The sequence below is a fragment of the Lepidochelys kempii genome, chromosome 26 (genome assembly GCF_965140285.1).
Source record: "Lepidochelys kempii isolate rLepKem1 chromosome 26, rLepKem1.hap1, whole genome shotgun sequence".
In the NCBI taxonomy this organism is placed as follows: domain Eukaryota; kingdom Metazoa; phylum Chordata; order Testudines; family Cheloniidae; genus Lepidochelys; species Lepidochelys kempii.
Window position 1 is genome coordinate 10,595,477 of NC_136405.1, and position 22,871 is coordinate 10,618,347.

The window sequence follows — 22,871 nt, forward strand, 5'->3', positions numbered from 1 at the left end:
TCTGATAATCTCTTATGTGTATGAGTCTAATTTTCTACCAGTCAACCATGTCCTATTAAAGGGAATGCTGCTGTGTCCACAGGTACTTTCTGCTGTGTGTAAACTACTTTTTCTATGGCGAGACGGTAACGGATTACTTTTTCACCCTGGTTCAGAGAGAGGAGCCCTTGCGAATTCTCAGCAAATACCATCGCTTCATTTCCTTTGCCCTCTACTTAACAGGTAATTTTATTTGTTTCCACCAGGTAAATTTGTCTCGTTGCTGTTTTTTTAGCAGGGGTTACGTCATCAGCCTCTTGAAATGCAGCTCTCCCCCAACCCCCACCGTAGACAGGTAGGGCTCCAGTGTCCCCGTTTGGATTTGTGCTGCCTTATGAAAATACAAGGGAGGGGGAAGGATGGTCCAGTGGTTACAGTTCCAACCCAGGGTTCATGTGATCCAGGTTCAGTTCCCTGCTTGACCTTGTGCAAAACACTTAGCCTCTCCATGCCTCCGTTCCCCACCGATAGAACAGGGATAATAGCAATTGCCTACCTGACAGCTTGTGAGGTGCTGTTACTGTGGGGAAGGGGGGCCTTGTATCTAAGATGGCCTTGTCGTTGTCGTGAAGGACAGCCTACAAAATAGGGAGTAATTGGGTTTGAGAGCAGCAGTGTTGTAGCTTCCTCAGTTTCTTTTTCTTGCCTGATTTACTGAGGGAAAGACAAGTCCTCCTTTCCTTGCTGAAGATTGTCCTTCCATCCCAGCAAACGGTATCTGGTTTAAGTAGGGTGTTGCTGTAAGTACCTGACTCTCTCCAGGGTCTCTGTTTAAATGAGCTTGATACTTGCTTTTGATCTTTCCTCTCCTCCTCTCATTTTGCCTCCCCTAGTCTCCAGTCCTAGCGTGCACCCACTTCATGAATGCAGCGCTAGTAGGGAAAGGGGCCTGACTCGCAGCCCTGGAGCAATATTCCTCTTCCTGTAGACCTGCGGTACGCAGCCTCATCCTAGGCTTCCTTCACACCTCTAGGCCAAATGTGACTCATGAAATGAGCCAGAAGTGAAGCATCTGTGGGAGACGGAGCCATCGTTGGCTTTGAGTTACGTCTCAGAGGCCGTTGCAATGATGTCTTTTGGGATTCAGACAAGTCTGTGACTAGCTGCATCCACACCTGCCTAATTGTGCGGTGTAAGTGACCAAAATGCCCTCTGCATCAGATGGGAAGCTACGGTCCCCTTTGATGTTACTTCCTTTGGGTAGTGACTAGGCAGAATAACTAACTGTAATTTCCACCTTTCTTTCCCCTGTGCGAGCCTTGCAAAGTTTTACTTGCCTGGTGATTAATATTTTGATGTGTGAGGAAATGATCCTTTTCTTTTTCATTCTGGGTAAAGAGAGGGTGAGTAGACTTCTTGCCTTTGCTGGTAAATTCTGCAACGCTACTCCAGACCTCCTGTCAGTGTAAACAGTGCAGAGGCAGACTCTGGATGAACTGAAGATCTATTTTTAACTCCTCCTTTCTGGTGATTAAGTGGAGATGTTTTCTCTCAGCTCGCAAGCTCACTGCGAGTCCTGAATCCCTAGGATGGGCTTCAACCTAGAAATGGAGCGGCACTTGCCATTGAGAGCTGTGCGCAGATTTCCAATGGCCCTAGCAACATGGGCTCACCAGTGGGTATTATTTGTGAGGTGGGGGAGCTGGTAAAAACTGGGGGAGGAGGATAGACGCTAAAGAGGGTTCTCCCGAGACCCTAATGCGCTTAAACAACTTAACTGGCAGACAGACTGTATCTAAAGAGTGTCACTTTGTAAATGCAGCCACCTCTGGGTGGATGGGGGGGATGCAGCAGCTAATTAAGAGCTCTGTGCCATTAAACAGGTAAGTGAAGAATACTTTATAGTTGATACTACATGGGAAGATCAGAGGTAGAATAAATGATTAGCTGTTGGCAGAAAACAGTCTAACTTGCATAGGGGTGATCACGGTTAATTGGCTGTATGTCCTTGGGTTTTTTTTAACAATTTCCATTCTTTGATTAACCATTTCGCATCCGCAGCGCACATGACCCTCATGTTGCTGACTCTGTTCTGTAGCTGAAACAATGATGAGATGCTGCAATGATATGGCGGATGTAATGGGAAATTGAGAGGCATTTCCTACTACTGCAAGACCTGATCTTGCTCTGCTCTTTCTTTTCTCTTCCCACAAGGCTTCTGCATGTTTGTCCTGAGTCTGGTGAAGAAGCATTACCGTCTCCAGTTCTACATGGTAAGATTAAATAAACGGCTTTGCTGCTCCAGAGCGATTAGCTTTGGGAGATGGAGGCTGTTTGCATATATGGTTTACAAGAACACAAGCCTGTAAATGCTTCTGTGTCCCCTGGGTGTTGCGATCCTGCTTAATGGAAAAGCTATTCCTGGCAGCTTGAAGTATTTGGCATATGACTTTTGAACTGACTGATTTCCTTAGAAATGTGAATTCCATTGTCTGCATTTGCAGTGCATTTCTTAGTAACCCTTTCAGTTGTGCAAACTAAAGTGATTGATTGTACAAGGTTCTTCAAACCTCATGCCTTGAGGGTGTTGGTGGAATCACCTGCAGGGGTTAGATTGGCCCCACCACAGTATAACGATGCACAGATTGGCTGACCGTATCCTTTATTGGGATGCTTTTGTTTCCTTCTGGATTCCGGATGTCAGACTAGATGGACGGTCATCATAGAATATCAGGGTTGGAAGGGACCCCAGAAGGTCATCTAGTCCAACCCCCTGCTCGAAGCAGGACCAATTCCCAGTTAAATCATCCCAGCCAGGGCTTTGTCAAGCCTGACCTTAAAAACCTCTAAGGAAGGAGATTCTACCACCTCCCTAGGTAACACATTCCAGTGTTTCACCACCCTCTTAGTGAAAAAGTTTTTCCTAATATCCAATCTAAACCTCCCCCACTGCAACTTGAGACCATTACTCCTCGTTCTGTCATCTGCTACCATTGAGAACAGTCTAGAGCCATCCTCTTTGGAACCCCCTTTCAGGTAGTTGAAAGCAGCTATCAAATCCCCCCTCATTCTTCTCTTCTGCAGGCTAAACAATCCCAGCTCCCTCAGCCTCTCCTCATAACTCATGTGTTCCAGTCCCCTAATCATTTTTGTTGCCCTTCGCTGGACTCTTTCCAATTTATCCACATCCTTCTTGAAGTGTGGGGCCCAAAACTGGACACAGTACTCCAGATGAGGCCTCACCAATGTCGAATAGAGGGGAACGATCACGTCCCTTGATCTGCTCGCTATGCCCCTACTTATACATCCCAAAATGCCATTGGCCTTCTTGGCAACAAGGGCACACTGCTGACTCATATCCAGCTTCTCGTCCACCGTCACCCCTAGGTCCTTTTCCGCAGAACTGCTGCCTAGCCATTCGGTCCCTAGTCTGTAGCTGTGCATTGGGTTCTTCCGTCCTAAGTGCAGGACCCAATCAATATGGGGATTCTTATGTTCCAGGTCTCTAGTCAAAGTAGACTAAGGTGTATGGGATGGGTGTGAGCTAAAGGGTACTTGGTCCAGGAATGTCAAACATCCTCCCACTCAGGTTCTGAAATGTAATGGACATGTTGCTTTGCTTAACTCCGAAGTAGGGATGAATACTAGCTGCCATCTTTGTGTTTACATCATGCTCTTTCCGCCTGGGATCAGTGCCTGAGATGCACACAGGCATGACCCTCTCCAAACAGTATTCATCGGTATCTGGTTTCTGCCGTAGGCTGTTACGAGAAATGTCTCTAGGCAAACTGGACTGCATGCTGTTTTCTCTTCCAGTTTGGTTGGACCCATGTGACTTTGCTAATTGTTGTTACCCAGTCGCACCTCATCATTCACAACCTGTTTGACGGGATGATCTGGTGAGTTGGTGCCTGTTACGTGTTACTTTGCTTTGTGTTGCATAGTATATGCTCCTGATTTCTCCTTGCTAAAGCGTTTTTTACTAAAACTTTTAACCAACAAGCATAGGCTAGGATGTGCCTTTCATAAGGGACGGCAGCATGCTTTGCATAAGAAAGCCAAACAATGAGCCGGGCCCTTTTCGGATTGCTTTGCGCTGCTCAGTTAGTGCAGCCAGAAAGCCACTCGAACGGGGCAGCTGCGTATTCCTCTGGCAGTGAGGAGTCCCGCAGATGGCAGAAAGTAGCTTAGCTGCCTTTGTCACCCGAACTCGAATAGGGGGTGGGTGCGGAGAGCATGCATGCCAGCCAGTCGTGCCTGGTGAGGGGGTCCCTGGGACACAGCTGCCGCCAGCGTAACTTAAAGCAGCCACCAGGTTAACACGTTAGGAAGGGAGCGTGGTTGGAAGAGGGTAGAAAAGTGGCTTTAATAACCAGCCCCCTTTGGCAGTTTGTTGCCGCTGCTGCCCAGCGTGTGAGGTTGGTGCCCAATGTGGAGGATTCAGCCCAATATCCTTAACCGCCTTGGTCCTTATATCAGCAACAATGAAAACTTTACAGTGCTCGTAGCACACTATATGGTGTGCAATCTGAAGCATTCTCAAGTGCTTTACAAACGGCAGAGCACCTGGCTCACCCCTGAAATGCTTCTGGGGTTAATCACGGTGACTGTTTAAGAGCCCACGGCATGTCAGAGCAAGCACAGAACACAGCAAGGGGGAATTCATGGAGCTGATCTGACAGCTGGCGAGGGCCTTGGGGCTAATGACACCTGGGCTTTTACAGTAGTGTCAGTCTGACACGGTGTAGCCAGACTCGCCCACGTTCAGGTAGTGCCCGCTTGGATAACCTATTGCAGTTAAGCTTCCAATGACTTCAAAAGTGCCAGTTATGAATGGCTTCTCTCCCCTTCCTTCTAGGTTCATTGTCCCGATTTCATGTGTGATCTGCAATGACATCATGGCCTATATGTTTGGGTTTTTCTTTGGCCGCACCCCACTCATCAAGGTTTGTCAGCTGTGCAAAACCCTGTCTTCAGGCTCTGTTTCTCTATGGAGCCTTTGACCCAAGACTGGAGAATCGATCAGGGTGGTGGAGCTAAAGCCTTTGCATTTGGGTCCCAGCCTAAAAACTTTCCTCCTGTCCATCGTTGTTTGAAAAGACTCTTTCAAAAGACTCTTTTTTTGTGTCTCATTTGTGCTGTATTGTACCTCTTTAGATCCTGATCCAATGTCTACTGATTATTTAAATTCTGTCCCCATCCCAAGCTCTGCATACTAATGGTTAAAAGACACTGTTTCCTACAAAGGTTTGGTTTAGTTATCTGGTGAAGTTCTTTGGGAGCATGGATGCTTCCTTGTGGCGTGCGCTTGCCAACTACATATCGGAGGAGGTAGTTTAGAAATAGCTCTTCTTTATTGCAGCATATGCAAGCTGGAGTTATTGAATATTTGACTTGAAAAAGCCAGTGAGAACAATTCTAGACTAAATGCACAGTCGGCATTGAGAACGGCGTTCCTTAGTGATGAGAAAATGTCAAACTAATGGTACCGAATTATGTACTGTTATGAAAAACTTCCTCTATATTTTTTTTTTCCTTTTGGGCTAAACTATAAAATCCTTAAGCTAACCTTTCCTAGGGATGCTGTTAATTAAGTGGGTTGAGTATCCCAGAGACTAATAACCATTCCCTTTATGGGCCTTTTATTTTTTTTAATGGCTGAAATGAGGCTGTGTGTGTCTCTCTATATTTGACCAATAACCTGAAGTTGTAACATTTCAGTTACTTACCTTGCTAAGATTATATTAAATGCTTTTAAATACAGGCAGTGTATTCTGGCCACTGCTCTGCCTGGGGGCTGCAAGGCAGGATGCTTGCCTGCTTCCCCTTCCTCTAGGAACTTGGCCTTGTTAGGGTGAGAGCAAGTGAAAAGATCTGCCCCACAGTCTTCATGTGTTGGCCGTTACCCCCTTGGAAATCATGAGCTGGGGATATTGTTTGCCATTTAACTTCTGTGGGAGGTGGGTGTTGGCTTTGCAGAGCTATTTGGGGTAGGCCTTGAGGGTATTTTTTAATATGTTCTCTTTCTTGTATCTGCAGCTTTCCCCAAAGAAGACCTGGGAGGGTTTTATTGGCGGGTTCTTTGCCACTGTTCTGTTTGGACTGCTGGTAGGTACCTCACCATGGCATTTAATTGGCTCTCTCTCCATAATAAGACACACCAGTGCAATCTGTCAGCCACGGCTAAGGAACACATGTAAGCTTTGTGCTCTCTTCCACCCAAGTTGTCATCTGAAGTTTTACAGTGGGCTTTAAACTGACTTGTTGTGCCTTCCAGTGAGGAGGTGTCAAACCCACTGCTGAGAAATCGCTTCCTCTCCCGTGGCCCTTGATATTCTCAGACCTGTAGCACCCAAACTCCAAGGGATTTCCCAGTGCTACACAAGCTGTACAGATAGAGGCCAGGGTGGCAGAGGAAGCAGTCTGCTCTGCTTGGACACTAGTGATTTGCCATGGCGCTCTTTGTAACAACAGTGTTTTGGCCCTCGTGTCCTAGGCTTAGATGTCCCCTCTTTGCCTACTACCGGTGTGCATGCCAGAGGCTGCAACGTTTCAGTGGGTGCTGTAGTGTTGGCAAAGCATTTTGGATCCTCTGCAGTGATTGCTCTGCTACATTTCTGTGGTATCTGCCTCAAGGTTGTGTGGGGAGCTCAGGGCTCTGGTCCCCCGGGGGACTTTTTGGGGGTGGGGAGAGGGGATAAGTCCACATTTAATATCTGTGCAGTTGCAGAAAGCCCGGAGAGAGCTGGGTAATTCAGCTGAAGACTGAAAAGTCCAAGGACTGTCCCAATTTGTCAGGCTGTTGTGATCTGTTAAGGAAGGATTTCATTAATGCATGTTGGCTGGATGGTGCTGTCTGCTCTATCTTGATCGTACAGTTACTCTGATTGCTGCCTTCCAAGCTGATGTATATGAAAAGAAGCCGCTTACCAAGCCTCTAGCCAACTTAATGCTTTGCAAGAGAGTAAGCTTCTTACTGAACCAAGGATGTGGCTGACTCACAGCCCTGAATCTCAGCTCTCTCTCTTAGAGGGTGTCATTACGCCTTCCGGAGTTCAGGTGAATGGGTAAGGCTTGTATCAGAGCCATCTGATGAGGGGGATGCATGCCCCCATCTGTCTTTTCTACTATTGGTGCATTGCAGTATTTTAACACGTTGCAACATAAAAACAGATTGAAGGACATTTAGCGGAAAAAAGTAACATTCAGAAGTGAAGGGGAAGGAGAAAAATGAGGGTGCTTAGGAAGGGAGCAATCAAGGATGAGAAGGAGGGACAGCAATAAATATGGGGCCACGAATGGCCATAGCAAAAACTCTTTCAGTAGCTGGGAGAGAGTTCCACAGCCTAACGCCCACCCTCCCAATAGCCAGCCGAGCAAAGGTGTGAATTTTAAGCTGCCTCTGTTCTTGGTTTCTCTTGACTCGCCTTTTCTGTTCCCACAACCAAGCTGTCGTACTTGATGTCTGGATACCGGTGCTTCACCTGTCCTGTGGAATTCAATAACGACTCCAACAGCTTCACTGTGGATTGCGAGCCATCTGAGCTGTTCCAGCTACAAGAATATAACATCCCCCTGGTGATTCAGTCTGTCATTCGCTGGGTAGGACTCTGAATGTGCACTCTCAATTATGGATAGCTTGGCAATAGCCATTAAAAAGGGATACATTAACTGGGCTGGAAATGCCCAGGAGGGAGGGGATTAGTTTAAGGTACTACGAAGGAATGCAGCAAGAGGTAACTGGATGAAACTGATCAAGGAAAACTTTATTTCCGGAGATGTTCCCCTAATGGCGAGACTGGTTAAACCAAGGAATAATCTCCCAAGGGAATTGGTGGAAGCCAGATTTCTTAAGTTGCTTAAGACTAAATTGGACAGAGCCCAGGAGAACATACTGTAGGGAACAATCTTACCCTGCTCGAGGTGGTCAAGAAAGGTCTCTTCCAGCTCGACTTTCTGTGAAGTAAGAAAGGGCTCCTCCTGCAAATGAAGTGATCTAGCAAAATAGAGAGACAATTACAGAGAATGCAGTGCACTGCTCTCATAGACCAAGGCCCCATAGTGCTAGGCACTGGACATATACAGAACAAATGCAATCCATGCCCCAAGCCACTTACAACCTAAGTATGAGACAAGAGACGACAGATGGGTACGGACAGATGGGGAAATACAAGGAAACCGTGACAAAATGGGCCAGATACATCCGTGGCTTTGCTCTGATATCAAGCAGGGGTGAATTGTGGGACAGTCTGCGTCTGAGATTTGTCTTCGCAGATTTGGGTTTAAATAGAGCTGATCAACACCCAGGTCAAGGTTTCTGAAAGCAACTACAGACTTCGGGTGCCCAACTTGAAGTGCCTTGAAGGGGCCTGAGTTTGAGGGCAGATGCACAGTGCTTTCTGAAAATCTGGCACCTTGAGTTGGCCTTCCAAAGTCACTAGTCACTTGAAAATCTTGACCTTGGACTCCAGTAAGGCAGGGTTAGGATAGATTGCAATGGAGCCCAATGCGTTTCTCTGATTCTTTTCCCACTTTGTCCTTGTCTGCAGAAAACAGTCCGGATGTATCCCTTCCAGATCCACAGCATCGCCCTCTCCACCTTTGCTTCCCTCATCGGGCCCTTCGGAGGATTCTTTGCTAGTGGGTTTAAGAGAGCCTTCAAAATCAAGGTAGGGTATGCATAGTCAGCTTCCGATGCACCTGCTGTCTGATACCGAACGCATTTTATTGTCACCACCGTAAACAATGCCGTAGGTCAGAGGATGGTGGGGTTGGAGGAGGCTTCTGTCCATATTGAGGGGAAGGAGGAGGGCTCTTCTCATGTGGAGTAAAGATGGGTTAATGAAGTACAACGGTGAAGTGCTAAAATGAGCGTTGATACAGCATTGAGGCTGAGAAACTCAGTACCTGCAGGTCAGGAAATTCCACGAGCTGAAGCTTTCTCCAACACATTGCCCATACATAGGGTCTTTTATATGTAAATATAAACCTTGTGAACCTTAAAATACAGGATGCTCAGTGGGGCAGGGTTTTAGATGATACAACTTCAACCTCTGTGGAATTTCCTGCTCCTCAGTCCAGATGTCGCACGCTTTTGTGCGAGAAGTATTGCTGGGTGAAAAAGTAACTTTGGGGAGGGGTGATGAACACCCTCCTCAGTCCGGCTGCGTTTAGTGCTATCAGCAGATGTTCTGGGAGAGAATGCAGTGTCACGCAGGGCGTCCATGCTACGTGTGTGCAGTAAATGTGAATACGGGCATTTGGCGGAGCTCAGTGAAACTCTTCTGATTGCACAGGACTTTGCCAACACAATCCCAGGGCATGGCGGGATCATGGATCGCTTTGACTGTCAGTACCTGATGGCTACCTTTGTCAACGTGTACATTGCAAGTTTTATCAGGTATTATTTATTGCTTCACGGCAGCACTTAGCGGCCGCAACTGAGCAGCCCCAAAGACCTTAAATCTAAATGCACAGGACACTGGGCAGGAGGGGAAAGAGACTGGGAGACTGTGTCTCGCCCAAGGTCACACGGCAGGCAGGTGGCAGAGCCTGGAATAGCATCTGTGTTTCCTGAGCTTCAGTCCTGTGTCCTAGCCACTGATCCCTGCTTCCCTTCTCCTTTTGGGCTCAACAGAGCATATACTAAGGAATAACTCTTTCCCATTAGTTTGGGCCTTGGCAGATAGCTTTATAACTGAATGGAAAGGAAAAACACTGGTCTGGAGGGATACTTTGTGGTTTTATTTGAATTTATGTAGATTTTTGGATTTATGGGGCCCTTCTAATGGAGGGGGAGAATAATTTCTGCCATTGATCGGAAATTAAAGACCATTTACATTTCACTTGTGTCTCTCTTTCCTCACCTGTAAAATGGAGGCGGGTGAATGAGGCTTGTCTCCCTTGTGAAATGCTGAGGGATGGGGATGCTTGAAGTTAGGCACATGCTTTGCTGAATTTGAGCCCAGACGACCAGATCCTGGAGTTAGGATTCATTGCAAACAGTTCTTTCTTTGGTTTGTTGCAGGGGTCCTAACCCAAGCAAACTGATCCAGCAGCTTTTAGCTCTGCGGCCAGACCAGCAGGTCCACATCTTCAACACGTTAAAGGCGCACCTTGTTGATAAGGGTATGTTGGCCAATTCTGAGGACGCGTAGGCATCCAGGCAGTTGGAACAGGACAGAAAAAGAGGGCAAGTCCCCCAAGGAAATCCAAGCTCGCCTGACCTAAGACAATAACAAGGCCTCGTTTCACTGTTGTTTTTTTCTTTCCTTGTAAATGTTTGCATTTGTGGGGTTTTGGGGTTTTTTATAATATGTATTTATATGGCTTTGGTTAAAATAAGCAAAGTGGAGCTTCTAGATGGAAAGAAATCAAGAACTGAAGGGACCGTAGGGCGAAGATGTCCTCTCGGATCTGCGTGGCAACTCTTGTCTTCAATGTGTATGGGCAGAACTTGACTTCACGACTCCTAGGGGATGTGTGTATGCTTTTTTCTGCCCGGGTGCAGCTCCAGGAGTGTAAGCTCTAGTGAAGATGAGACACGGGCACTTTTACATCAGTATCCTCTAACCCTGCCAGGCTGTGTCTATACTAAGAAAATTGGAAGCCATGCAACTCTGTCAGTGGAATAGAGAGGGCACTGGTTTTTTTGCAACCTTGTGTATCCCTGTATGTAGGCTAGGGAAATTGGGGACCTGTAATTATCCACTGGTGGTAGCTGCATTGATGAATTTGGGTCTTCATTTCCCTAGTATAGCCATAGCCTGGGTGTGCATAGAACTTCTTGCAGGTAGAGAACAAAAAGCTCAACAAATCTGAAAGAAATGTTTGCTCTAATCCTGCTACATAAGGTCCACACAAGAAGACACGTGCATACGCTTCGACTTGCCATCTTTGTAGTACCTCCCACATTTCCCTAACTCCAGCAAATATTTAACAAAGTCGATTTTAAACCCACATTTGTACTGTGCCATTTAAACAAAAATAGACCCAACTAATCTTTACATCAGGGACAAGAATACAGAAAGGGGAATGTGAGAGGTTCAGGTTGCCTCTAAGGTGAATCAAATAACTTATTTTAAAAAGCATTCCAGTTTTATTTAAGAAATCCTGAGTAAGAACAAGCTTTTAAAAAATTATTTGTTCACTTTTTCATGGCTTCTTTTCCACCCAGAGCATAATATATATATTTTTTTAAATACTGAAGCATGAAAACGTCTCTCAAGAGTAGGAGATACCACACCCTGATATTTTAGCTGTTTGGAGAGCTATCACTCACAGAACTTTATTTTCCCATTTGGAAGTCCAGAGAGCATAGTACCCAGCTGGTTCTGCTGTTGTGGGTTTTCTTTTCTGGTGTGGGGAGGGTTGTTTGGTTTTTTTTGCTTCGTTTTTTCTTTCAGGGATCATGTCTGCCAATGATGGATGACTTGAGTTCGAGACATCATGCTACTGAGTTTACCATGGTCTGGGTTTGGTCAGCTTTCCAGGCTTCTCTCCTTTCTCCTTCACTGACTCAGTCTTGTTTTATGTATGTTGCACTTAACATTTGGAAACATGTAATTGTTTTCCAGGTATTTCCCTCTATTTCTTGACTTCAAACATACCATAATTTTTAAAAAAGAAAATAAATAAATAAATAAATGGAAACACAATCTAACGGACTTCAGAGGTTTCCAAGAGTCAGAATGATGATTTGTGATGTAACAACACAAAAATTCATTTTAGTAGTGGGTTGTATTAACATTGTCATGTATCAGGGAACTCTGTTTTACTGTGACTTCTCTCCATAGTTTGTGTGTGAGCCAGGCTGTGATGAGAAATACATTTTACTTATTTGTTGAACCTGGGGAACAATTGACAGGGAAAGATAATATAGAGATGCTGCTGTTCGTGTCTTGAAAGCAAGTCACTGTCCTATGTCTTCAACACAGATCTATATTTGAAGCTGGCTAACCTAAAGTCCCTGAGATCATTCTGTATGCTTTACTCCATAGTCTCATGCCACCACTGCTTCCACATACCTCTGGCGTATTTTTATCTTGAGAGCAGCCACTTCTTCCTCTCCCTGTACTGGAGTTCCGGAGGGCAGAGATTCACATCTGCGGTGCTACACAAACAAATATTTGATCAAAAGCAAAATGGTGCTGAGAGAATATTAAAGCAGAGCCCAGGTGACATGCAATTTAAGGGTCGGACTCTGCACCATGCAAGACATCCTTAGCTCCCGGTGAGGGTGCTCAGCACATTGCAGGACTTGCCTGTTTCTATGGTCCCAATTTTGGGTAGTATTGAAGCATTTTTGCTTAATTTTTAAGCAAATGCTTTCCTGAACTGTAGGCTTAGAGCCCAGTGCCGTGTCTACTGAAATGCTTGGGAGTCTTGACTTTGACTTAAAGGCATTACATTCGGGCCCTTAATTTGCTTTCAAAGGAGATTTAGGAGGTTGTTTTTAAACCTTTCTTCCCTTAGGTTTTTTTGGGGGGGTTATCACCTGGCAAAACAAAAGTTTCTTCTCTTTTGGATACTTCTTGTCTGATACCAATATCTTCTGGAATTCCTGCATACTAAACTGTTTGAGCAGATGTTCATAAACAAGTTATCACGTGGACCTACAGTACTGTGTATTAAATGAGATTACAATGTAGTGATCTACAGAAAAAACACACTTTGTTTTCATGTAAGAATTTGGTCCTCCCCCGGCATCTGTTCTACATCTTCATACTTTTTTACAATTACTAGGTGTACTTTTTTTGAGGAAGCTTATGATTTTAAACTATAGGATTTGGGGTTTTCTTGACGTTGGGCTGTTTTAATACTGACTGTGAACACTGGAGGGCATACTATGTTCTCGAGTGTCTGCATACTTCTGTGAGATAGGAATAGCCATCCACCTTTCTGAACTAGGCTGAGTGCAGTTTTTCAAACCTGGGTTCGTACGTTTTCTCTACTTCTGCCCCCTCTTCAACCTTGAAGTGAAGTAAAACGAACCTTCAGACCTGTCAGGTATCCTGATAAATTAATTCTGTGTGTAAAGGCACTCATAAGTGCTGTTACTTGTTAGTGTCCTGCGTATGACTGCTCTTACTCAGCAATTCTCATGTTGCGGTAAGTGTACAGCATGGTTTATTGGAAGTGTACAATAATTACACTGGTTTAACATCCAAGGGACTATGGGCTAACACCCTGTATATGCTGTACAGAAAGTTGCGTACCAGAAGGATGGAATCCTCTGTTTTGCATAAGCTCTGTGGTGCAGCCTGTCTTCATTGCACTGATCCATTGGTTTATTAAAAGCCCTATATTTCTCCTCCCTGCCCCCCATATGCAGCACAGAGCTCTATAGTTTGGATCATAGTTGAAATTGGCTCTGAAACAGGTTTACCAGCCAGAGAATTTCAGCCTGTGCATAGTAACTGCACTGCAACAGAGTGAATGCAAGTTATACTATTGTCTAGCTTCTAAGCAATGACCTTCTTAACCCTCTGTATGCTGGTAGTTTGCCCTAAGTGGTTCAAATTGGCCACTCCAAAATGAGAGGCCACTTTTAGAAACTGGTGGAGTAAGTGACTTGTCTAAGGCTACAGAGGAGGTAGTAGTTAATGTGTGAGCCAGAGTTTAAAAACCTTGAAGTTACAGTACAGTGTTTGGGTTCTTGCCTGCATAAGGGAGGATTTGACCAGAAACTTTAATTTTGCCTCATGTCAACAAAATCAGGATGTAAATCTGAATATTAAGAGTGCACTTTGGAGTCCAGCAACTTTAACATGTGTATCTGTGTGTGTTGTGCAGGTGACTAGGTCCTTCCCTCACCTAGTGTTTAACCTTGGTCCTAACACAGCTCTTGTGAGCCCTTAGATTTAGTGACTTTGAAAGATTAGCGTGTAGCTAGCGCTCATGAAACACACTGCTGACAACAGAGCTGCCTTGGCAAGACTTTCATAAAGGAGCTCCCCAGAACTTTTTCCTATAGCTGAAATGTACGAAATCAAGAGCCCCTGCAAGTGACCTGCATGCTGTGGCAGCTGCTTTGTGAGTACTTAGGTTAAAGGGAAGGTCCTCTCAGCTTGCTGTACAAGGAGACAAACTGCAAAAGCAAAGTCGCTGCTGTGTCAGAACAAGTTGTTGAGGAACAGATGCAACAGCTCTGTGGTTGTCTAAGCTAAGGGGGAGGTGTAACGTTCCTCATTCTGGGTCTCTGAATTAACGCAAAACTGTGAAAGGGCTTCCTTGCTGTCTGTTTAGAGCTCTACAAATGGGCTGGTTCTGAAACTACCTGCTAGCAAGGTCAAATGAAATGCCCAAAATAAATGTAAAGGGATTTTTAGAATGCTCTAATACGTGAGGGGAATGCTGGAGACTGAGGCCCTGATCCTGCAACCAGTTGGACAGGGGGATCCATTGCATCCACAAGCAGAGCCAGGGACCTAAAATCCTCTGCTTGGAGAGAGGTGTCTCCATAGATGATCGTAGGTAGGTAACATAGTTGAGTACAAGGAGCTAAGAGGCCAAAGGTTAGAGGATGCTACGTGGTCAGTGATGGTGAGTGGAGGTGACAATGTAGGCAGTTGCTGGGGAGTACTAGCTGAAATGGACTGGTAACAAGGGATGACTGGTCCTTCTGAATACATATTGATGAGTTGACCAAGTTCAGCTGCACATCCTTCGAAAAATTCCTTTCTATTCTTTGTCTGAGCTAAATGAAAATATAAGCAAGCCATGAATGAGATAGCAGCTGGAATCAAATGTCTTCAGGTATTTGTTTTGATGAGCATAGTATCCAGTTTTCTCTGTTTTGCTTAAATCCATTTAATTCCCCAAAAATGCCCGGTGCCAGGCTCATTTTTACTATGGGTGGTGCATCTCTCAAGGATACTTAGTTTGGTTATGCTGTCTTTTGTTAGTACTATCTATCTTTCCATTCAGAGACATTATAATTAGCAAACCTCACTCCTTGGGATAGAATTCCATTACTGCCTGAATGCGTTGGGTTCTCCTCTAATCTGAAATGTGAGCAGATATTTCTCTTTTATGTTAAAACCCTAGCTCTCCAGTGAAGGAATGGTCGATCATGGCATGTGTTGTCTTATCCGAATAGAGCCAAGGAGCTGGAGTTCAGTTTGTAGTCAGGAGATTTGATTGGCTGAATGCTGAACTTCAGAGCCATACAGGTGGTGGTTTCTCCCCTTGCATCGGAAGTGCAGAATACTACAGGAAAGCAGTAGGGGGCTGTTGAAGGTTTGTCATGTACTGAGGATAGACCGTAATAGTAGCCTTTCCATTAAAGGCCTGAAATAAAAGAGGGCAAGTTTGGTAAATGTTAACAGCATTTAAAATGCCTGAATAATTGGGGCAAACGCCTACAGGTAGGCTGTGTTTGGTTCTAAGCAGCCACACGCTGGTTGCCAATCACTTTGGAAGCTTGGAGCAGTTTAGCTGGCGTTTCCAACTGGAAACTGACTTCTCCAACCCCCAGTTGCAGCCCAAGTTACGCTGTGGATTAGACCCATCTTGACTAGAAGGCCAGGAGTGGCACAGAATGCACAGCATAGAGCCTCATTATCATCCGGGTTCTGCTAGGCTTACTCGGGTTGAGTGGTTCCTTACTCCACAGTAGTATCTGTCCTGTGTGTACCCCCCTGGACTTGATTATACTCACTCTGAGTAATCCTAATTAGCAGAATCTAGCCCTAAGGATCTGCTCCCATTTGATTGGGAGGGGGATTTTTGCCATTGACTTCAGTGGGAAATCCTACAGCACCACAAAAACCTGAAGCACCAGTAAGTACATTGCAGAGGCCTTTGGGAATTGTTGATTTCACATGGATCAGGGCAGGTCTCCTAGTTTCGTGCATGCATCGGACTCCCACAAGCATGCAGGCCAAGGCAATCACTGTATGCAAAGAGGGGAGAATTCTCCATCTTCCTGCAAAAAATCTTTTTTCTGCTAGTTCTGTAGACTTGGGAAATAGATGTAACCATGCAAAAACCATCCACGGTGGTCATCAAGACTTGGTGGGGGAGACAACCATTTTAAAATTGGAGTCGGCATGCGTCTGTCATCATGAGGGCTTGTATACCTCCCGACACCTGTAGCCAAACCCAGAGTTACATTTTTGTACTACAGTAATTTTCCCTCTGGGTTACTGTTCCCCAGCTCTGAGATGTCCTCTGCCATCTGCTTACTTCTCTGTGCATTGTTTTTGATCAATGTTTTAGCAATACATGTAGATTTGCCTTTTTGATTGACTGTCAGAATGTGATATATTGTATATTTTAAAGTATTTACCCTATTTATATACTGTATGTTACTGTTAAATAAATATGTAAGTTCTACTATCTGTGGATCTACTATCTGTGGATCTGTGTATTAAGTTATTAACACTGGCAGAGGAGGGAGCTCTGTTTAATCGTGCCTTAAAAGGCACTGGTGTATTGTAGCAGTCCAGGCAAAATGTAATAGCTAATCCTTGGAGGGGTTGGGTAACCTCTGCTTTGTTCTGTTAACTAAGATCCCATCTGTTTCAAACCTTCTCGTGATTTTTATTTATAAGAGCAACCCAAGCTTCTCATCCCCAAATGTCCCCAGCGATCGGACACTTAAATGGATAAAATCATCCAGAACCAGCACTTTCCACTGGGGATGTTGGCTCTCCTTAAGCACACTATTAGAGGGGCTAAATCCTTTTCCTGCCTCCTATCCATCCATGGCAACCATGGGTAGCCAGGCTAGACCCTGTAGGGACTGGGGTTAAATTCCTTTCTTGTATGTCAGAGGCATTGAGTAAGATCAGGGAGTCCAACAGACAGTCTGTGCCCAGAGAGCTTAGGCCCAGATCTTCAAAGGTGCTTAACTCCCATTGAAATCTGTGGAAGTTAGAAGCCTAAATACCTTTCGAGATCAGGGCCTTACAGTGCAACTAGACCAGACAGATAATCAGAAATAATTCCTCCACATATATACACACACATACACTTTATCGAGGAGGAACTGAAGCACAGATATTGTCACAGAGCTGGAAACAACTCCTGAAAGGCAGTATATTAACAACGCAGCCAGCTATCCTCCCTGAAAGCAATCCCATTCTCCCCCAGCCACACACCTTTTCCTGTGGTCCTGAGGCCACAGCAGCTCCGCCTCATAAGAGGCAGTAGCTGGTGAATCTGTGTAACAGCCTTTCCACGGGCCTGTTGCACAAAGCACCTCTTGCTGAGCGTGGAGCTGGCTCCCTGGACCAGGATGTGGCAGGCAGGATTTGCGGGCTCCCGCATGATGCAGGAAGCTTAAGGCTTTTTGTTGTCTGTTTTTACCAAAAAAATTCCCAGGTTTTTAACAAAAAGTTGTTTGTTTTTTTTTTTTTTTTTACCAGTTTTCACCTGAATTTGCACCATTCACGTACATGAAAATAGTGGTTATGGTTTAAAAAAAAAAAATTCAATTAGGTGGATGTTTGTGGAGAAGTACGTGTAAATACCAGGCTATCTGGTAAAGTGAGGAGACACTGTAGTGTCTTCTGGAGGCCTCCCGGACGTGCTATAAAAATTCCATGGCCGACCTTTGATGCCACAACTGGTTTTCTGCATATCCAATGGATTAAAAGCCGCTGGCGTTAGGGGGTAGCACGCTGTGCAGTTGTCCAGGGCCCCAGGCCACAGGGGCCCTTGCAAAGTTGCTTGGGCTTCAGCTTCGGGCCCGGGTGGTGGGACTCAGGCTTTGGCTTTCTCTTCTGGCCCCCCGCCGCTCTAAGGCCGTCCTCGTCTCTGGTTTATTTTGGCTGACCCCCCCGAAAGCTGCTCGTGGGGCCCTGGACCCCTGGCTGAGAACCATTGGAGTGGAAGGCACACACACAAAATGAACATTCATGAAATAAACAGCTTGAAACAGTTTTTATTTTCTGCAGGTACTTTTCTCTCGCTTTTTTTTCCATCTTCCCATCCCCCAACATTAATCCTGATCTTTATTCAGAAATCTGTGGAATTCGTGTGCACCAATTTTCTTCCACTTTTTTTTTAATGTTTGTCATAAACAGAGACGCTTGGGAAATTTTAAACTAAAGCCACAAATGAAGAGCCTTGTGTAATCTGCAGCAGTTGCGTCTACGGTGGGGACTGCAAACATCTGTATTTTCCGTATGTAAGATGCAGAGGCTGAGTTGTGATCTTGTTTGATTTCCCAACCCATCATCACTTCCCACTTTGATGAGGCTGAGCGAAGTTAGTGCCAACCTACCTACCGGTTAACACATTTAAGAAATCCTTTGCGTATTAAAGAGAGGCTCCATACAAGTCCTGTCACCTCTCAGAGGCTGAGGGTTTATCTACAGGAGAACTTGGCCAGAACAGCTGCACCATGTGAGTGGCTGGAATAAGTATGTTCACGTAGGGAGTTAGTTCCTTAAACGCACGTCCTACAGTACTTCTATTCCAGAATAACTTCTGTAAATGAGCCCGACTGGTTGGTCAGTACAGCGAGGCCAGTTCTGTTGACTCACAACTGGGGCAAGGCAGGAGCAACACCCCTGGCGTAAGTGTGGCAAATCAGTCATTTTTTGGACCGTGAGAGTCCATTTAAACTTAATAAACCCCAGGGCTCACAATGGCCCAGAGAAAGTTTTGGTGCAGGGAATACAAGGCTGGGCTAAGACACTTAGGTTCTAGTCCTCTCTCTGCCACTGGTCTGCTGTGTGCCCTGGACAAGTGATTTCCCTCTCTGTGCTTCAGTTCCCCCCATCTTTAACATGGAGATAACCAACCTGCTAAACCTACCTTCATACAGTGCCTCAAGGAGCTGTGGAAGAGCACAGCTAGGTTACTACGGTAATGCCTTGTTTTGGGCTGGCTAGCTGGATCTGGAGGGAGGTTCCATAAGTCCTAACTTGTGTTACTTCACATTGAGAAATGCAATTTGCTTCCCTCCTCCCCCCCCCCCCCATTTATGCTGTTTACATGCCATTCAACTTGCCCCATTAAATAGACTGGACTGTCTCAGGCTTCTGTGCTGCTGTCCATCACCATGGTGTCTGAGCACCTTCCTTATGCGCTAACATTCAGATTGCGTGTTCAAATCATGACTCATCCCCGCCCTTTGCACGGTGACATAAGTGACCATTTCTTCTCCTTTCCCAAGGGAGATTTTGCAAGATGTATTAGAAACAAAAGTCTGACCCAAGCTTATGTTGCAGCTGTTCCTCTTGTAAGAGACGGTGGCTCTTCTGCTTAAAAATGGGTGCAGGGTGCAATACAATATTCATTGGTTCTCTGAAGTGCTTGCATTTCATCAACTCTGAAATGTAAATTAAAAACCCTCTACATTTCTGAATGATGACGTTTGGCCGCACATGGCATAAGGACGTTTATCGCGCGCACAGTGCGGCTATGCAGTTATGCTGACTTACTAGAGGACAGGCTAATTAACCACGAAGCTAACTCTTGTACATGGTCCTTAATTTACAATGGATGAAGCCATTCTATCTAAAGTACCTTCAGAGCCCTGGTCATGTAATATCTCACACTGCCATGTATTTAACCTCACCTGGGAGATTAAATATAACCCCTGGGAGGTAGGGCAGTGCTGTGATCCCTGTTTTACCAATGTGGAAACAGACAGAGAGACTAAAGGGGTGTGCCCAGGGTCACACAGGAAGTCTGTGGCAGAGTAGGGAATTGAACCTAGGTCTATTGAGTCCTAGTCTAACTCTCCCCACCCACCTGTCCCATTCTCAAATGAATCATAACACTGTGTGAGGGACTTTTTCCCTTCCTCTAAATGTGTCTTTAGAAAACAGCTGCGCTTGCTTCCCATTCCCTCCGGTGCAAGTTAATGTCTGTGTACTGGGCTGGTTACCCTAATTGGTACAGGGTGCTTTTCATCTTCAAGGGGTAATGCTAATTAAGCCTCCTACCAGCCAGGAAGTGGGTACGTGGGAGCACCATTCTGAGTCAGTGACGGCAGACACGTTGTCTGAAGGGCCAGCTCTCAGCTGGTGTAAATCAGCAGCGCTTCACAGCTTTCAATGCAACTCTGAGTTGCACCAGGCGAGGCTCTGGCGTGTTTGAGGGCAGGAAGTATTAGGAGCATAGGTATAGTTTGACTTCAACTATATTTGGGGAGGGGGCTCCAGTCAGGCCAACGGGGCCATGCGTGGAGTGGAGAGGGGGCAAATTCCACGCCTGCCTGAGTTTGCGGGGGGCAACACCCCTCCCTTCTTCTCCCAAACTACGTCCAGGGTTCGGAGCTGGGATTACAACTCAGAACGCTGGCTCTTGTTTCAGGGTGGAAAGAAAAGAAGGCAAGAAAAGAAAGCTAATGGTGTCACAGCACTGTTGTTTTCACCTCAGTGTAGTTATGGGAGGTTAAACCCCACGGTGGATGCAACTATCTACAAACTAACGATCCTGTTTTCACTACATTTTTATAGCCTGTCTATGGCCCTGATACGGCTCCCGCTATTATCCTTATTTTACAGATGGGGACCTGAAGCACAGAGAGGCTAATTGACTTCCCCAAAATCACACAGGCAGGCTACAGTCAGGTCTGGTCTACACACCAAATGCTGCACTGGTTCAGCGTTCGGATGAAGATGCCTTAAGCCAACGGGCGAGGGCTCTCCCGCCAGCTTAGTTACTCCACCTCTGTGAGACGTGGGAGCTGTGCCGGCAGGAGACGCGCGCCTGCCGACATAGCTCTGTCTACACGGGGGGTTAAGATCCCTATAACTCGGTCTCTCACTGCGTGGATTTTTCATACCCCTGAGAGACGGAGTTCTACCGAAGTAAGTATGCAGTGTAGACCTGGTCTATGTTAGAGCAGGGAATTAAAGCCAGGTCTCCTACGTTAGCGCCCCAACCACTGCCCCATTTGTCCTATTGAGTTAGCTAGCTCAGTGTGAGAAACCCCTTACTTTTGCCGCAATGACAGAGTTTGTGCTTTCCAGTCCTGTGCTCTGTCTAAGTGAACAAGCCACCAACCAGCCGTTAGAGCATTCTCAATGGAACCTCTGCCTCCTCGATAGTCCCACGCTTAGCCCTTATAAGCGCATTGTATTTACACAACAGTGGTAAATGAGACACATTGCTCAAGATGACTTCACTTTTTATCCTTGTGAAAACAACGATCTCTAATGCATGCCCGTCATCTCAGGGCCATGTCACCATTCTCACATCCTTTTGCTGTGGCAAGCTGAAACCAAGATGGCCTGCTACGTGAGTGTTTTGTGGATAATTTTCTGCAGCTCTGAGGTGTCTCGAGTGTTCGTCTATTGGCCTGGTAGCCACCAAGAAAGCAGACCCTAGCCCACGGTTGTGTCACATCTTCAGAATAAACCTTGTTGGCTAACCTGCTGTTCTAGTCCCTGTGTGTGCACGGCCCTGATGCGGATTAACTCCATGTGTGGACACGCATTCTGAGATCATTCAGAATAGCCCCTTTCTCCCGACATGCTTTGCAAACTGAAAATCAAAGAGCCAAACTACAGAGAGGGCTTACTCACTCCCCACTGACATGCAGTTACCCCCAGGGTGGGCCCTGGGAAGTGAGAGCAGTGCAAAGCAGGACTATACCACAGTTCAGGATAGGACGTTATCATATCCATTTGCAACCGAGGGGGAATTCACATAGCCCGAATGCAAAGCTGGCGTTTGGCCAAGACTCCAGGGTTAATGAAGTTCAAGCTCAGTAACGGAGGCGAAGCTAATGGGATTGCTGCTGGGCCGCGGTGACTGTATTTTCCATAGCTGCCTCCTGTTGTCATGTATTGGGGTTTTTCACTATGGAATATTTGAGACTGGGGAATACTTCACTTGTCTCTCTGGTTACAGTATCCTGGGGCTTATGTGGCTTGGCCATAGAAAAGTGCTTGCCCTGTACATAAGTAAGTTTATTTTTTAATTTACCCTTTACTATACACGCAGAGTGCATTTAAATGACAGGAAAAGTAGTCTCCAGAAGAAACACACTGCAGTAGCCTATGTTTATCTGGCTTTGTTGTTTTGGCGAACAATTAAGATCCCTTAAAGGGGAAGAAGCAGCAGAGTGGGCTGCTGATGAGTAATAAACTATGGAGCTTTCATCTCTACATTATCAGTTACATCCCCACATCCAGTTCAGATGGGGCCAGCTGCGAGCCTTATATGGTGGCCTGTGGGGTTTTATTCTGCAGTTGCTATTCCTGATTGCGTGATTAGCTCCAAATGTGGATGCTCTTATTCCAGATTATCTTAATCCACTTTTCAGAGTAACAGCCGTGTTAGTCTGTATTCGCAAAAAGAAAAGGAGGACTTGTGGCACCTTAGAGACTAACCAATTCATTTGAGCATGAGCTTTCGTGAGCTACAGCTCACTTCATCGGATGCATACCGTGGAAACTGCAGCAGACTTTATATACACACAGAGAGAATATGAAACAATACCTCCTCCCACCCCACTGTCCTGCTGGTAATAGCTTATCTAAAGTGATCATCAGGTTGGGCCATTTCCAGCACAAATCCAGGTTTTCTCACCCTCCCCCCCCCCCCCCCCCCACAAATTCACTCTCCTGCTGGTGATAGCCCATCCAAAGTGACAACTCTTTACACAATGTGCATGATAATCAAGTTGGGCCATTTCCATCATGGCCCAACTTGATTATCATGCACATTGTGTAAAGAGTTGTCACTTTGGATGGGCTATCACCAGCAGGAGAGTGAATTTGTGTGTGGGGGGGTGGAGGGTGAGAAAACCTGGATTTGTGCTGGAAATGGCCCAACCTGATGATCACTTTAGATAAGCTATTACCAGCAGGACAGTGGGGTGGGAGGAGGTATTGTTTCATATTCTCTCTGTGTATATATAAAGTCTGCTGCAGTTTCCACGGTATGCATCCGATGAAGTGAGCTGTAGCTCACGAAAGCTC

General features: G+C 45.8%; 1 protein-coding gene across 7 annotated transcripts in view; it reads left to right on the forward strand.

The window, feature by feature from the left end:
- CDS2 (CDP-diacylglycerol synthase 2) overlaps positions 1 to 16,320 on the forward strand; it is a 45,454-nt gene extending 29,134 nt beyond the window's left edge. For all 7 annotated transcript variants that reach the window (XM_073325263.2, XM_073325266.2, XM_073325267.2 and 4 more), the window contains 9 exons: positions 83 to 222; positions 2,194 to 2,252; positions 3,796 to 3,878; positions 4,838 to 4,925; positions 6,019 to 6,087; positions 7,429 to 7,581; positions 8,529 to 8,648; positions 9,276 to 9,379; positions 10,007 to 16,320. In XM_073325263.2, coding sequence (XP_073181364.1) covers positions 83 to 222; positions 2,194 to 2,252; positions 3,796 to 3,878; positions 4,838 to 4,925; positions 6,019 to 6,087; positions 7,429 to 7,581; positions 8,529 to 8,648; positions 9,276 to 9,379; positions 10,007 to 10,136 — 946 coding nt within the window. In that variant the 3' untranslated portion in view covers positions 10,137 to 16,320. The remainder of the gene's footprint in view (positions 1 to 82; positions 223 to 2,193; positions 2,253 to 3,795; positions 3,879 to 4,837; positions 4,926 to 6,018; positions 6,088 to 7,428; positions 7,582 to 8,528; positions 8,649 to 9,275; positions 9,380 to 10,006) is intronic.
- The last annotated feature ends 6,551 nt before the right edge of the window (positions 16,321 to 22,871 follow it).